Source organism: Mirounga angustirostris, unplaced genomic scaffold (genome assembly GCF_029215605.1).
Source record: "Mirounga angustirostris isolate CCGP_5_RB_7025 unplaced genomic scaffold, mMirAng1.0.hap1 SCAF_2, whole genome shotgun sequence".
NCBI classification, from domain to species: domain Eukaryota; kingdom Metazoa; phylum Chordata; class Mammalia; order Carnivora; family Phocidae; genus Mirounga; species Mirounga angustirostris.
Genome location: NW_026991710.1, coordinates 2,525,092 through 2,538,834, shown reverse-complemented (window position 1 = coordinate 2,538,834; position 13,743 = coordinate 2,525,092). Strand labels below are relative to the sequence as shown.

The following is a 13,743-nucleotide window of genomic DNA, read 5'->3' as shown; positions in this document are numbered from 1 at the left end:
GGAGACGTCAAAATGTCCAAGAAAAGCCCCTGCAAGTGAAGAGCAACTTCACAGAACAAAAGGCCCCGGTAAGAGACGAAAGTAATAACTACAAGATTTAAAGGCGATGGAGGCAGAGACCGGGTTCCAAGTGTCGCAGGAAGAGAGGTCGGGACTCAGAATCAAGAATGGCGCGGGATGGGGCACCTGGGTGGCGCAGTCCCTGAAGCGTCTAGGCTGATATTCCAGAATTCAGACACTCAATCCAACCCCGTCTCCGGGGGCCCCCGGCCTCCAGCCGTGTGTGCGGTGCGGCCGCCCAAGGAGGGCCCTTGGGGGCAGAGGCGGAGGTAGGGAAGGGCGGTGGTGCAGGGTAGGTTGCAGGGGTCCTGGCCGGGGCACCTCTTACCTCTCGGCAAAGGTGGGGAGCCCTTCCTGGGCGCAAGTCGAGGGCCGGGTGAAACTGGTAACCGAAGCGTTAATAGGACTGATCCCAGCTGCAACCTGTCACCCAGACCTTTTCCTTCACCTTCACATTTCCCCGATTTCCCAGACTCCCCTTTGAGGAGGCGGATGTGAGGCTTGCCCCCCGCCCCCACCCCCTTCCCCCTCCGCACCCCCTTCCCCCTACCCCCGTCTCCTCCTCTGGCTGCCCCTTGAATAAACCCTTTTCTTGCTGCAAACTCCATGTCTCTGCTGCGCATCAGGCCGGTGGAACTTGTGTTCCGTTCCACAGGGTCCCTAAAACCTTCCTCCACAGCCACACCGTGCCACGTGGCCGTCCCCGTGTGGCGCTGTGCCGCCCTTCCCAGCTCTGGAGGAAGGACAGGCGGCTGTCCCACACTGCCTGGGTGGCTGCCACAGCTGACTACAGCTGGCCGAACCCAGCGCCCCCGGGGCCTCCTGCGCTGGAGGGGGCCGCCCTCCGCGGCCAAAGCACCAGATGCTTGTGGTGGCCTGGGCCAGGCCTGCTGAGCCCCTCGGGGAGCTATTCTTCATGAATGCCTAATACGTCCGGAACCCTGTTTCAGCCTTACAAAAACACAGCAGCCTTATTTCATTTTGAAAACAAGAGACCCCAGATGCCAGCCGCTCAAGGTCACTGGTAAGGCCCAGAACCCCAAGTTGCCTATCCAGAGTTGGTGTGCATGGACATCTGAGCCCCCTCCCACCCAGAGGGCAACTGCTCACTACTGGAACCCTGGACTGGGGTGTGCAGCCCATGCTTTGCTCCCCCCTTGTAATTTAAAAGGGAAGTCTGACTACCCCAGAATCTTGTCCAGGGCATGCTAGTGGGGGCCTTTTAGGCTTAGAATCTGACTTGCTTGCAGGATCAACCCTGAGGCCTTTGCATCCCAGAGGCTCAGGACTGGGCCTACTTCTGCCTTGCCTTGCAGGCTTCCCCAATAGTCAGGTGTCAGCTCAGAAGATGAGGCAAGGAAAAGGGTGCTGGTGCTCTGAAACCCATCAACCTGAGGGATCTCAGCTGAGGAGGAGAACATGAGTGTCAACCACTTACAGTAGCCTCAGACTCACTGGGTCCTTAGTGGATCGGGGTGGGGTGGGAGAGGGATGTGGATGGATGGTGGATGGATGATGGGTGGTGGATGGTTGGTGGACGATGGATGGTGGATGGGTGATGAATTGATGATGGATGGATGATAGATGAGTGGTGGATGGTAGATGGTGGATGGATGGTGGACAATGGATGGCGAATGGGTGATGGATAGATGGATGGCAGATGGATGATGGATGGATGGCAGATGGACAGTGGATGGATGATGGTTGATGGGTGGACGGATGGTGGATGGGTGATGAATTGATGGATGGATGATAGATGAATGGTGGATGGAAGATAGATGGTAGATGGATGATGGATGGATGGAGGATGGGTGGTGGGCGGATGACAGATGGGGGATAGATGGATGGGTGGATAGTGGATGGATGGGTGATGGAAGGTGGATGGATGGCAAATGGATGGTGGGTGGTAGATGGATGGTGGGTGGATGGGAGGGAGAAAGGGCGGGAAGAAAGTGTCTGAATAGGCTATGGTTGGAGACCCATCAGGCAGATCAGAGCCCCATTTCCTCTAGGAGACCAGGGTCAGAAGGCCCAACCCAATGCTTCCCTTTCATGACTAGGGAGGAATGTCAGGAAGCACCCCCACCAACTCTGGAAACTTCCCAGCGACCCAGACACCCATCAGCCAGTGGAGCCATGACCATTCCCTCCTGCTCACTGAGTCATGAAAATGCCACAAAACTTCCCCAAGGCCACAGGCACCGTTGGGAGGAAACAGGGAAACCCCACCCAGACCCACCAAGGTGGGGATAACCCGGCACCTGAGCGCCTGAGCTGTGTCAAGACGACAGAGCCGTGTCCAGGGTCAGGCAAAGCCACAGCCCAAGAAAGAGAAAGCACCTCATCCTTCAGGAAAATAATGTGCATGTTAAAAATAGAACATTAACGATTTTAAACTATCTGCACGACCAACAGTAATGGGTCCTAAGAAGCAACGCAGTCAGGTAAACGTGTGTGGGGCCACATTAGGAGCCTGGTGGGTCTGAAGGGGGAACAGCCCCGCCGCCCCCAGGGCTCCTGGGCGGCAGGGTCCCCAGGCACAGGGCAGTGGTGACCCAGGCGTGGGACAGCCGGAGGCGACTGCAGGACGCTCAGCAGAGGTGGGACCTGGTCCGGCCTTGCTGTGGTTTGGGGCCCTGTTTCCCAAGGGCATGCCTGGCCTCAGCTGGGGGGCCACCACCTCCAGGGAAGGGGAGGGTGCTTTGCATCCCAGAGCCGTGGACATTGCTGTCCAATCCCCCCAGGGCACCTGCAGCGACACGCTGCTCTGTCTCAGGGGACCAACTGCAAGCTGCCTGACGCCTGGACGCGTGGCTCCCCCCGACTTGCCAGAGGTCCCGCGTGACTCATGGAGGCCAAAGGAAGGGTCAGGTCTGGGCAGCAGTGACCAGTGGGGCGGGGAAGGCGTGGGGACCAGCCGTGGCCACCTTGCAGCCAGGAGGCCCCAGTCACAGGGCCCAGACCGCCCGGGATGCAGCAAAGCTGGCGGGCTCCCTGGTGCCCTCGGCCGCGGCCAGCAGAAGTGACTCCGGCTCAGTGAGCTGCCCCGTCGTGGCAGGGGGTGTCCTCACCGTAGGGCGCCCTTCCTCCTCCGCTCCAGCTCCGGCAGCCGCTCCTCCCGGCTCTGTGCATGCTGGGCCCCCACCCTGTGGGCCGCCTCGGTAGCTGTGATGTCGATCTGTGCATAGCGGGAGGCGCCAGCCCCTGGAAGCAGCCCCGGGTGAGCTGGCCCGGCCGCCCCCCGCCCCCCGCCTCCAGGAAGCCCTGCGTGGCCCATGCCTCCCGCAGAGGCCTCGGCCTGGAAGAGGTGATGGGATCCAGGACCGGAGCTTGGGGGGGTTGCTAAGCTGGGAGGAAGGTGGGGCCACACCCTCGGGACGCAGCTCAGCAAAAGCATGGACTGGGGGGGACCCGGGAGGGGGAGGAAGCCCCCTCCCCTGCGGCGGCCTGAGGCGCCCGGGGAGGGGAAGGCCCCCACGTGGGGACCCACCTCGGATCCCTGCGCTGGCCCCCTGGAGCTCCAGGCCCATGTAGTGCAGCTGCGTTTTGGAGGAGGGGCTGACCGGGATGTTCACGTAGGGGGGCGCCTCGCTGCACGGTCTCTCGGGCCCTGGGGCTCCTGCGGGGGCAATGACAGTGAGTCTCCAGGGGCAAAGAACTCTGCACCCACGCCGTCTGGCATGCCTCCCACCCTGCGCCTGGCCAGGGCCTGGGAGCCCCCCCGGGCCCCCGACTCCCCGGTTCCCCTGGCCCAGCACCGCCATCCTGAGACCCACCCGCTCCCCCTCCCAGACCCAGCACCACCCTTCGCCACCCTTCACCAGTGAGCTTCTAGAAAGGGTGTGCCCCTCTCCCCGATGCCGCGGGCTGATCACTGCTGAGCCGCCCCCTTGGACGCCCCCGTGGCCTGCGGTCAGGTGGCCACACTGCCCTCTCTTCAGTCCCTGCCCCCTGCCCTCAACCCCCTTGGCTGTCCTCCTGGGTCACCGCCCACCCCCACCGCGGCTCCAGGCTTCAGGGACCCTCTCTGGACCAGTGAGTCTCCCCAGAAAACCCCTCCCCTGCGAGTGCAGGCCCGCACTTCCATCCACAGTGACACCTCCTCCAGGATGGCCCCAGGCACTTCGAGTCCTCCCCCATCCAAGAAATGCCCCCCTGCTCCTCCCCGATGTCCTAGCAGCAGATGGCACTCTATACCCCCCTCGGTGTGGGGCGGGCGCAGCCACAGCCAGGGCACCGGAGGGATCCTTCTCGGGCTGCAAGGACGCACAGCCGACCCACCCTTCCCCACTGGCCCAGGAGCCCTGCACACCAGGCCTCAAGGAAGGACCAACCTGGCTGTTCTCCAGCAGACCCCCACACCCCTACCCTCAGGAACCCCTGGGCCACAGTCACACGGGGGCAGCCGCTCTCTACTCCTCAGAATCAAGGGGGTGAGAGCAGGCAGAGGGTTGAAGCTGCTCAGGACACCCTGTCTGAGCCGCCTGCTCACAGGTCGAGGGAGCCAGGCCCAGGGCTGGGGGGCTCCAGCAGGCAGCCCGTCTCGCTCAGGGCCCCAGCCCACCACACGGCACCTGCTGCCACAGGGCGCCTTCTGAAGGTCCACACCGCATGGGTGCCTTTCACCCTCGTGCCCTTTCGCCGCCCCAGCAAGGCCCGGGGTGGGGGGCACCGGACCGCCGGCCTGCTCCCAGCAGGGTGGAGGCCCCAGAGGCCCTGAGCTCGGCCAGGAACAGACCGAGGCCCACAGAGCCGACTGGGCCCGGCCGTGTCGGTGCCCCCACCTGATTCCATGAACCAAAGCAAGTCACAGGGTTCCTGCCCCTCCCGGCCTGGAGGCCCTGAGAGACACCCCCCTCCTTGCAATGCATGGTCCCTGCAGGACGGGACCCCCTCAGGATGCCGCACCCACTTCCTGATACGCATACGGAACACAGGTGCCCGAGGCCCTCCAGACCCCAGGGGAGGCCTGCACGCGGGGAGCGGGGGTCCGGGAGACTCAGAGCCAGGACTGGTCCCAGATGAGGAGGACTCGCAGCGCCCCGCCCCGCCCCGCCCCTCCCGAGGCCCTGCTATAGAGGGAAGGAGGGAGGGAGGGGCCAGAGCATCGGACGGAAGGAGAGAGGGGTGTCCTCAAGGAGGGAAGGCAGCAGGCTTCTGCTGGACACAGGGGACCACCTTCCAGGTTTGGGGAAACAGGCGTGTTGATTCCAAGGAGCATGGGGTGGGGGGCCCTCCGGACACTCAGCTTCCAAGCCAGGCTTAGGGCTCTGGGTGCCTGGGTGCACGGGGGCAGAGGCAGGTCATGCCACAGGGCACGCTCTGACGGGCAGCTCGGAGAGCGTCCCGCGAGCTTCTCAAGCCAACGATGGGCTGTTTTCAATCCCCAGAGAATCTCAGCTGCGAGGTGAGGGTTCTGTAGACCGGCTGCATTTGTGACCACAGAATGTATCATAGGGCAGGGAGCCGCCTCCCAGCGGACGGGCAGCCTTGGCAGGGCCCGCTCCCCTCCCAGGCACACCGTGTCCACGAGGGCTGTGTATACCCATCTGTACCCCAGCAGTGTGGGACTCTCCCTCAACCGGTCTGGAGGGGGCCAGTGCAGACCCTCTCCCACGTAACCCAAGGTGACAGGCAGAGGCACCCACGGGAGACACCTAGACCAGTGAGGCCAGGGAAAATCAGGGCAGGCTGCCTGGAGAAGGAGGCGTGTGCCAAGGGATAGAGGACAAAATGGAATGGGCATCTTAGAAGCCACCTTCCAGAACAGAGAAGAGGACGGATGAGCGTGGCCCTGGCCTCTCCTGCCGCCATCACCGGGGCTCAGGCCACACCATCTGGGGCCCGGGTCATCTCTGTCCTTGCCAAGCTCGGGCTCCACTTCCCCCAGCCCCTGGTCTCAGTGGAAAGGGTCTGTATCCTCCGGCAGGCATCCCCTCCCCACCCCTTGTCAGGGTTAAAGATGTCCACAGGGCCCCACGGGGAGGCGGGTGGACAGCAGGAGGACGTGTCTAGGACCGTCTGGGAGTGGGTGTCAGGGGATAACGTTGTTGGGGGTGGTCCTCAGGGCCCTATCCCGAGCCAGGGAACCCCAAAGCCAGCCGGTGTGGCCCTTTCCTGTGGACGCTGCTTGCCACCGGCCCTGCCTGCACCCTCCTGCCCCCAAAGGTACACTCCGGGTCAGCCTGCAGGGTCCGGCCCCAACAGACATCATGCGTTTCTGAAGAAGGATGGAGGATCTAAGCTCGTCAGGCCCCCCTGCCCAGAGGCTCCACCAAGAAGATAAGGCACAGAGCTGACCCCTGACCTCCAGCTACCCCCCCCACCCTGCCCAAGGCCAACCTTCCCCAAACTTCAGCTTCCCCCAACCCTCCAGGCCTTCCCCTGGGTGACGGCCAGCTTCTGCCCAGCCTTCACCTTCTAACTAGGCCTTGGAGACCCCGAGTCTCCAGGGCGGCCTGACTCTACCCACTCCATCCACACACCCCTCTGGGCAAGCTGGCCGCACCCTGGCCTCAGCTCCCTGCCTGGACCCGCCCCACCCGGGCCAGGGCTCCTCGCCGCTGCACACTGTCCCCCTCCAGTGCCCGTGTCAGCCTCCGTCCACGGCCTCCCGGTGTCCACCAGCGCCTGCCTCCCTGTCTGCTGCAGGGCTTCCAGCTGAGCCGTGGGCAGCCACCGCGCCCCCACTTCCCTTGTCCCGAGCTGGGGCCTACCTGAGTGCATCATCAGCAGGCCAGGGGCTGAGGCAGCCGCTCCCTAGACCAAAGAGAACACGCGTCAGTCTGTCCATCCTGCGCCGGCTCCTCCCGCCCCAGCCTCACAACCAGGACGCTGACCCAGGTGTGGCCAGGTCTCTGGGGGCCCGGCCACCCCCAGGGAACACCAGCCCAGACTCCTCATCTCCCAGGGGCCTCTTACCCACGCGTCCCAGGACTCCAGCTGGCCCACCAGCCCCGACCCCCACTCGCCCTCTTCTAGGGAGAGGGGTGGGCAACTCTGACCCCCAGGCCAAGTCTGGGCCTTCCTGTTGGGGCGGATACAATCCCACTGGCCCCCGGCCTCTCATCCACGGCCGCACGGCAGGGGGCGTGGCCCCCAGGTGCTCGGAGGCTGGAGCAGGTACCCCCCGGGCACCGCCGGCCCACTCCCAGCAGCACCCGTGGAGGGGCCCACAGAGGCCACGGGGATGAGCCGGGTCCCCCCAACTGCAGAACGACCTCACTGTGGTGCCTGATTGCAAGTGCAGAGGGACCCGCAGGAGGGAGGGGCCTTGGTGGCCTCAGAGCTGAGGGCAGGGTCTGACCAGGAGGGAGGGACAGTGGCCCATGGCCGGCACATTCATCGCCACCTGGGCCTCGACCTCCCAGAGCCCTCGAGGGACAGGCCCTTGCCAGGGCCCAGGGCAAGCGACGGGAGAGGATCCAGCACCCCCAGCGGTCTGGGGATCACAGGCCAGTGGCAGGGCCTCAGGGGGAGCTGGGAACTGGAATGGGGGTGCAGAAACCCCTACCCTGTTCCGGGGAACATAGCTGGATGCCACAGACTTGGGACAGAGCACTCTGACCCTGGGCCCGGGCCAGGCTGAGCTGGTCTCACACGTCACCTTGTGTTAAGGAGCCCTTGTGCGGGCCTGGGACTTGGGCAGGGCATGTCTGACCTCCAGCCCTGCGACGGAGGCCAGCTGCCGGCCAGGAGCCATGCATCAGCCGCTAACTGCCCACGCCGCCCCCATACTGCACCTGCCTCCGGGGCCCAGTCCCGCAGGCACAGCATCAAACCCAGCACCGAGCGCGGGCGGGATGCAGATCTGCCCCTTCCCCTTGCAGGGGGCCAGGACCCCTGACCCCCAGGTCTGGGCCAGTGGGCTGCACACGCCCTGGAGAGACAAGGAGGAAGGACTCCTGCATGGGCCTGCCCACTCTGGTTGCGCCCGGCCCCAGCAGGCAGGGCCCTGAGCCCCGGACCCCATCCCCAGGGCTACCGGGGGTGCAGGGACAGCTGAGGCACACTCGCTGTGCTGTGGAGGGCCAGGCCCTCCTCCTCCGGAGCCACGCCATCCCACAGGATGCCTTGGCCACCAGCAGCCCCCGGAGGGCCTCAGGGGTCAGTGACCACTCCCGTGGGCCCCCGCCTCCTCTTGCTGAGGACTTCATGCGACAGCCCAGCCCCGACCAGCCCAGCGCCGCGGCCACGCCTCCGGCCAAGACCCACACCTGCCTGGGTGGCCGCAGCCCGTCCCCCCTGCCCTACCCCCAGACAGACTTTCCCTGATGTTCGTCAGCCTCGGTCGAGGAGAACGGAGTCCACGGCCAGGATGCCCACCAGGGCAGGGGCCAGCAGAACGCCCCGCCCTGGCCCTCCCTGGCTTCCCATGGCGGGCAGGGGGCAAACCAGTCGCTGGGGCCTCAGCGGGCTCTGGTCGCAGACGCCTGCCCCCCTCCCCGCTGTCTGGGGCCGGGGACCCACGCAAGTGCAACAGGACTGAGCCCAGCCAACGAGGGGCCCCGGCAGGAGCAGACACCACCCCCACCCCCGGCCTGTGGTGCTGGAGCTCACAGCCTTATTTCCTTTGCAGCCAGACTGGCTGGGGCGCCTCGGGTCTAATGACGGCATCCCGTGAATAGACATCTACTGCCCACGTGCATCTACCACCTCATTAGACCCTCTCCGTGTGTCCGGGGAGGTAAGGACTATTGTCCCCATCTATGCAGGAGGAAACGGAGGCTCAGAGAGGTGCAGTAACTTGCCTGAGGCCACCCAGCTGGCGGGGCAGGTGCCGCTCAGCCCCCAAAGCCTGGCTTTCCTCACACTGCAGGGCACAGGAACCCCACCCAGAGCCCCCAACTCTGGGGGTGCAGAGCTGGCTCCCCAGCAGGGTGGTGAGCAAGGCTGAAAATGGGAGTGACAAGGCAGGGCATGGGCCCCCGGGATGCGCAGGAGACGTGAGCTGGGGTCCCTGGAGTTCTGCCACCCAAAGGGGGGAGATGGGAGGGGGTGGGGGTTCCAGGCTCAGAGCAGGATTCTCCCTGGCGTCACTTGGACACGGGGAGCCACCTGCCTGCGCCCAAGCAACCACCGGAGACCTCCCCGTGGTCTCCAGTGAACAGGGGAGCGTGCCACACGTGTGCACACGCATCACTCAGACCACACACATGTGCACACGTGTGCATTTGTCCACACAGCATGCATAGACACACCACACACGCAAGCACAGACACCACACCAACGTGTGCGTGTGCACAAATGCACACTCCTGTGCACGCACACACGTGTGCACACGCATCAGACATGTGCACAAACACCGTGCACACATCACACGCGACACACACATGCAAGTGCACGTGCACGCACACAGGCCCCACGGGCTGTCGGGAGCTGCCGCTCCTTTTTCAGGCCTCCAGTGCGTTCGGGCTTAAGGCAGACCACACAGGCGAGGCCTCATGCTGGCCCCTGAGACCCACAGGCTGGGGGGCTGGGCCCCCAGATTTTGGAGACCGTCAAAGGCCCCCCGGGAGGGCCGGGGTGGGAGGCGGGGAGGCTGGTAAATGGAAAAGGACAAGACGATAAGAAAAGAACATTTTATTTCCAGTCTAAGAATGTATTACAAACAGTGTCAGATTTTAAAAATGTCAGAGAGCGACAAAGGTCTTTAGCCAACAGTAAAGGTACAAAGCAAAGTCTTTACAGATGAGCTGCTTGCCCCCCGGCCGGGGGCTGACTGCACACAGCGCAGGACGGCGCCAGCCTGCGTCCGGAGCCGCACGGGCATGGGCCCCGCCTCTCGCGGGTGCACGGACTGCAGAACGAAGGTACAAAACCAGGCAAGGCAGCTGCACCCCATGCAGGCGAGCAGACAGACCACGGAGGGCGCCGGAAGCAGCTCTACCCCTGGGCCACCCACGGGCCGCCAAATGCAAATGAACGGGCCCTCGGAGCCCTGGCCTCCTCTGGTCCCGACCACTAGGCTCCGGCTCAGCCAGGAGGGTGGCAGGGGAGTGAGCTGCAGCCTCCGGAGCCTTCACAGGGGCCTCCTGGCAAGCTGACCCTGCTGGGCTGGCCAATCAAGGACATCACCGCCTTGCTCCCTGCTCCGCGGGGCGGGGGGCTGCCGCCGGGCCCTCCCTGCCCACCCCTCGCCCGGGAGCCTGCAGGTTCTGGAACAGGCTGGTGGGTGAGCCATGGAGGTCCGCGAGTCAGGAGACCCAGACCCCACAAGTCCCTGCACCTCCTGAGCCTCAGTTTCCTCCCCTGTAAGATGGGCCCCTGTGGTGCTACTTCACAGAGGAGGCGTGGGGCAGACAGGTAAAGCTTGTCCTGCACGCCCCGTGCCGCACGCCTGTCCCGGGAATCCGGGTCTGCAACTGCTGCAGAGGAAGCTGATTTTTAGCGGACGGCCTGACTGTGCACAATGGAGGGGATGGATCTGAGAGGTTAAGCACGGCGTCCACCAGGTAGGCAGTGGAACAGGAGGAGGCCGCGGCCAGCGAGGGGCCTCCCAGCCCTGATCACCCCAAGGGCCTGGCACGAGCCGGCTGGGACACAGCACCCGCCTGTGCCCCCAGCACCTGATCCTCTCCCGGGCTTCGGGACTCTACGGGCCCCCAGCCTGCCCCACCCAGAGCTTCCCACTTTCCAGAACACATTTCAGCAGCAGGCCGTTGGGCCTCTCCAAGTCCTGGGGGCCCTCCCTGCAGGCTCCGCTCCCCAGAGGGCAGGCTCTGGGGCTGTCACCCCTCCCTCCAGGCCCTCCCCACTGTGCCCACAGTTGCTGGCTTCAGCAACAGCACAAAGGGCACCCCATCCCCTCCTGCCGGGAGGGACAGAACCCAGCCCCCCATCCCTCCCCCGCGCCAGCGGGCCTGGGCTGAGGCTCTCAGGGAGGGGGGTTTACCTTGAGTCCTCCACAGACCGGACAGGTGGAAAAGAAAGCTGGAGGAGGCCCAGCGTGGGGGCTGCCTGCTTCCCAGCCCTCGCCAGGGGCCTCGCAGCCCGGAGCCTCCGTCGCCTGTCCCCGCCGCCTCGCGCCCAGCCAGCCGGAGGGACACCCCGCGGACATCTGGCCACCCGAGTCCCCGGCCCCACCGTCGTCAGGGCCGCCCTGCGCGGCCAGGGTCTGGTCCCTGGGGGCCTGGCGCAGGCTGCGCGGCGTGTCATAATGGTGCCGCAGGGCCGTGGGCACTTGGTACTCCGCTGTCCCCGGTGGGCAGGTGCACAGGCTGGGCTCGGGCACCCCGGCCACCGGCGGCAGGCTGAGCAGGGAGCCAAACTCGTCCCCTGCGCGCCACACGTCCAGGCTGCTGCCGGCACAGGACGAGAAGCTGCCCGAGTAGGAGGAGTGGCTGCCCGTGGCGATGCCGCTGTCCGACGAGCCCTGGCGGCCGACCTCCTGCAGCTGCCGCGGCCGCAGCGGCTTGGGGAGCGGCCTCGAGGTGCCCGGCACCGCCTCCCTGGAGGCCTGGGCAGCCGCCAGCCCCGGGCCCTCCTGCGACGTGCCGGCCGAGGACGAGGGCGGCTCCGGCCACGCGGTGAGCCGGCTGCTGGCGCTGACGTCCGAGTGGCTGGCCTCCGAGGACGAGCTGGACAGGCTGCGGTCATCCCCTGAGAGAGAGCACGCGGTGGTCGGGGGTGCGGACGCTGTGCTGGGGGCTGGGGCGGGCTCACCGCTCTCTGGGCCCACCCCGCCCCCTCCCCAGGCGCCCCCACCGCCTGGAGGCTGGTGCACGAGCCAGCTCACCCAGTCGGGCCCCTCGTCCGGACACCAGTCCTCCACCCCTCCGGCCCCCTCTGGAATCTGCGCCCTCCCTCCCACCCCCTCAGCCACCCCACTCCGGGAACCAGCTGTGAGCCCCCATAAGGTCGCGGCTCAATGCAAATCGAGGCTCCCTGCTTCTAGGGGCAGGCCACAGTGCTCCCAGCGCCCCCCATGGGGCTGGCGGCAGTCAGAGGACGGACAGGCCCCAAAGGGCAGCTCCCGACCCCCACCCCCACCCCCAGGCAGGCCCCTTGCAGGGCCGCAGCCCCTTCTGTCCGTTTTGCAGCAAACCGAGAGTGTGGGCTGCTGAGGAGGGGCCCTTTCGTCTGGGCACGAACGGTAAAGCTTGAGCACAAGAGGCCGCCGCCTTACCCAGGCCACACGGCTGCCGGGCAGCAAGAATTTGCACCAGCTCTCCCAGCTCTCTCGGAGCACCGTGGCTCCAGTCAGGGCCGAGGCCAGCGCACCATGTTTGTGGCATCATGCATGAGAGAACAAATGAGTGAGCAGAGGAGGGATGAATGAATGAATGAACAGAGGGAGCATGAATGAACGAATGAGCAGAGGAGGGAATGAATGAGTGAGCAGAAGGGGGGAGGAATGAATGAGTACAGGGGGAGGAATGAATGAGTGAACAGAGGGGGATGAATGAATGAATCAATGAATGAGCAGAGGGGGGAATGAATGAGTGAGCAGAGGGGGAAGGAATGAATGAGTATAGGGGGAGGAATGAATAAGTGAGCAGAGGAGGGATGAATGAATGAATGAATGAATGAATGAGCAGAGGGGAGAATGAATGAGTGAGCAGAAGGGAGAAGGAATGAATGAGTACAGGGGGAGGAATGAATGAGTGAACAGAGGGGGATGAATGAATGAATGAATGAGCAGAGGGGGGAATGAATGAGTGAGCAGAAGGGGGAAGGAATGAATGAGTATAGGGGGAGGAATGAATGAGTATAGGGGGAGGAATGAATGAGTGAGCAGAGGAGGGATGAATGAATGAATGAATGAGCAGAGGGGGGAATGAATGAGTGAGCAGAAGGGAGAAGGAATGAATGAGTACAGGGGGAGGAATGAATGAGTGAACAGAGGGGGATGAATGAATGAATGAGCGGGGGGGGAATGAATGAAGGAATGAGCAGAAGGGGGAATGAATGATGAGCAGAGGGGGGGAATGAATGAGTGAGCAGAAGGGGGAAGGGATGAATGAGTACAGGGGGAGGAATGAGTGAGCAGAGGAGGGATGAATGAATGAATGAATGAATGAGCAGAGGGGGGAATGAATGAGTGAGCAGAAGGGAGAAGGAATGAATGAGTACAGGGGGAGAAATGAATGAGTGAGCAGAGGGGGGATGAATGAATGAGGGAGCCCCGGGGGAACAAACACCGCCTACCTCCGCTGCCGGGCCGGACCGCGTGGGCGAGGAGGCTGAGCCGCTTCTCCAGCTTCAGGGCTTCCAGGGCCTCCTGGGCCACCCGCTCCTCCACGGTGGCAGGTCCCCCGGGGCTCGGGTCTGCCGCAGAGAAGAGAATCAGCAGAGACGCAGCCTCAGTCCCCGCCCCTGATCCTCGCTGCAGGGGACCTGCCGCCCGGGACGCACCGGTGAGTCCCGCACCACCGGGGCCACCTGCGTGCTGGGCGTGCCTCGAGGCCACGGCAGGGCCACGGGGGACCCCTGGGAGCCCTAGCTCCTCCCCACGCCTGCACCCCAGCCACGGGACACCAGTCTCAGGGCGCCTGCCCCCTCCAGGCCCCCCGGCCACCAGCCCACGTCCTGTGCCCCAGAGCCGGCAGGCGAGGCCCAGGTGGGGACGCGGGCGTGTCCTCCTGACCACTTCCCGTCTGGCAGCGATAGGGCAGAGAGACGCTGGTGCTGGACGGACTCCCTGAGCCCCTTGTCCACATCTGCAAAGTGGGGGTGCGGGGA

The 13,743-nt window shown here is 64.7% G+C and overlaps 1 protein-coding gene across 1 annotated transcript in view; it reads right to left on the bottom strand.

The window, feature by feature from the left end:
* Positions 1–2,204: 2,204 nt before the first annotated feature.
* Positions 2,205–13,743, bottom strand: part of DOK7 (docking protein 7) — a 30,035-nt gene continuing 18,496 nt past the window's right edge. The window contains exons 6-10 of the mRNA XM_045881572.3: positions 13,210–13,329; positions 10,955–11,661; positions 6,777–6,819; positions 3,551–3,679; positions 2,205–3,264 (exon numbers count right to left, since the gene is read on the bottom strand). Coding sequence (XP_045737528.2) covers positions 3,128–3,264; positions 3,551–3,679; positions 6,777–6,819; positions 10,955–11,661; positions 13,210–13,329 — 1,136 coding nt within the window. The 3' untranslated portion in view covers positions 2,205–3,127. The remainder of the gene's footprint in view (positions 3,265–3,550; positions 3,680–6,776; positions 6,820–10,954; positions 11,662–13,209; positions 13,330–13,743) is intronic.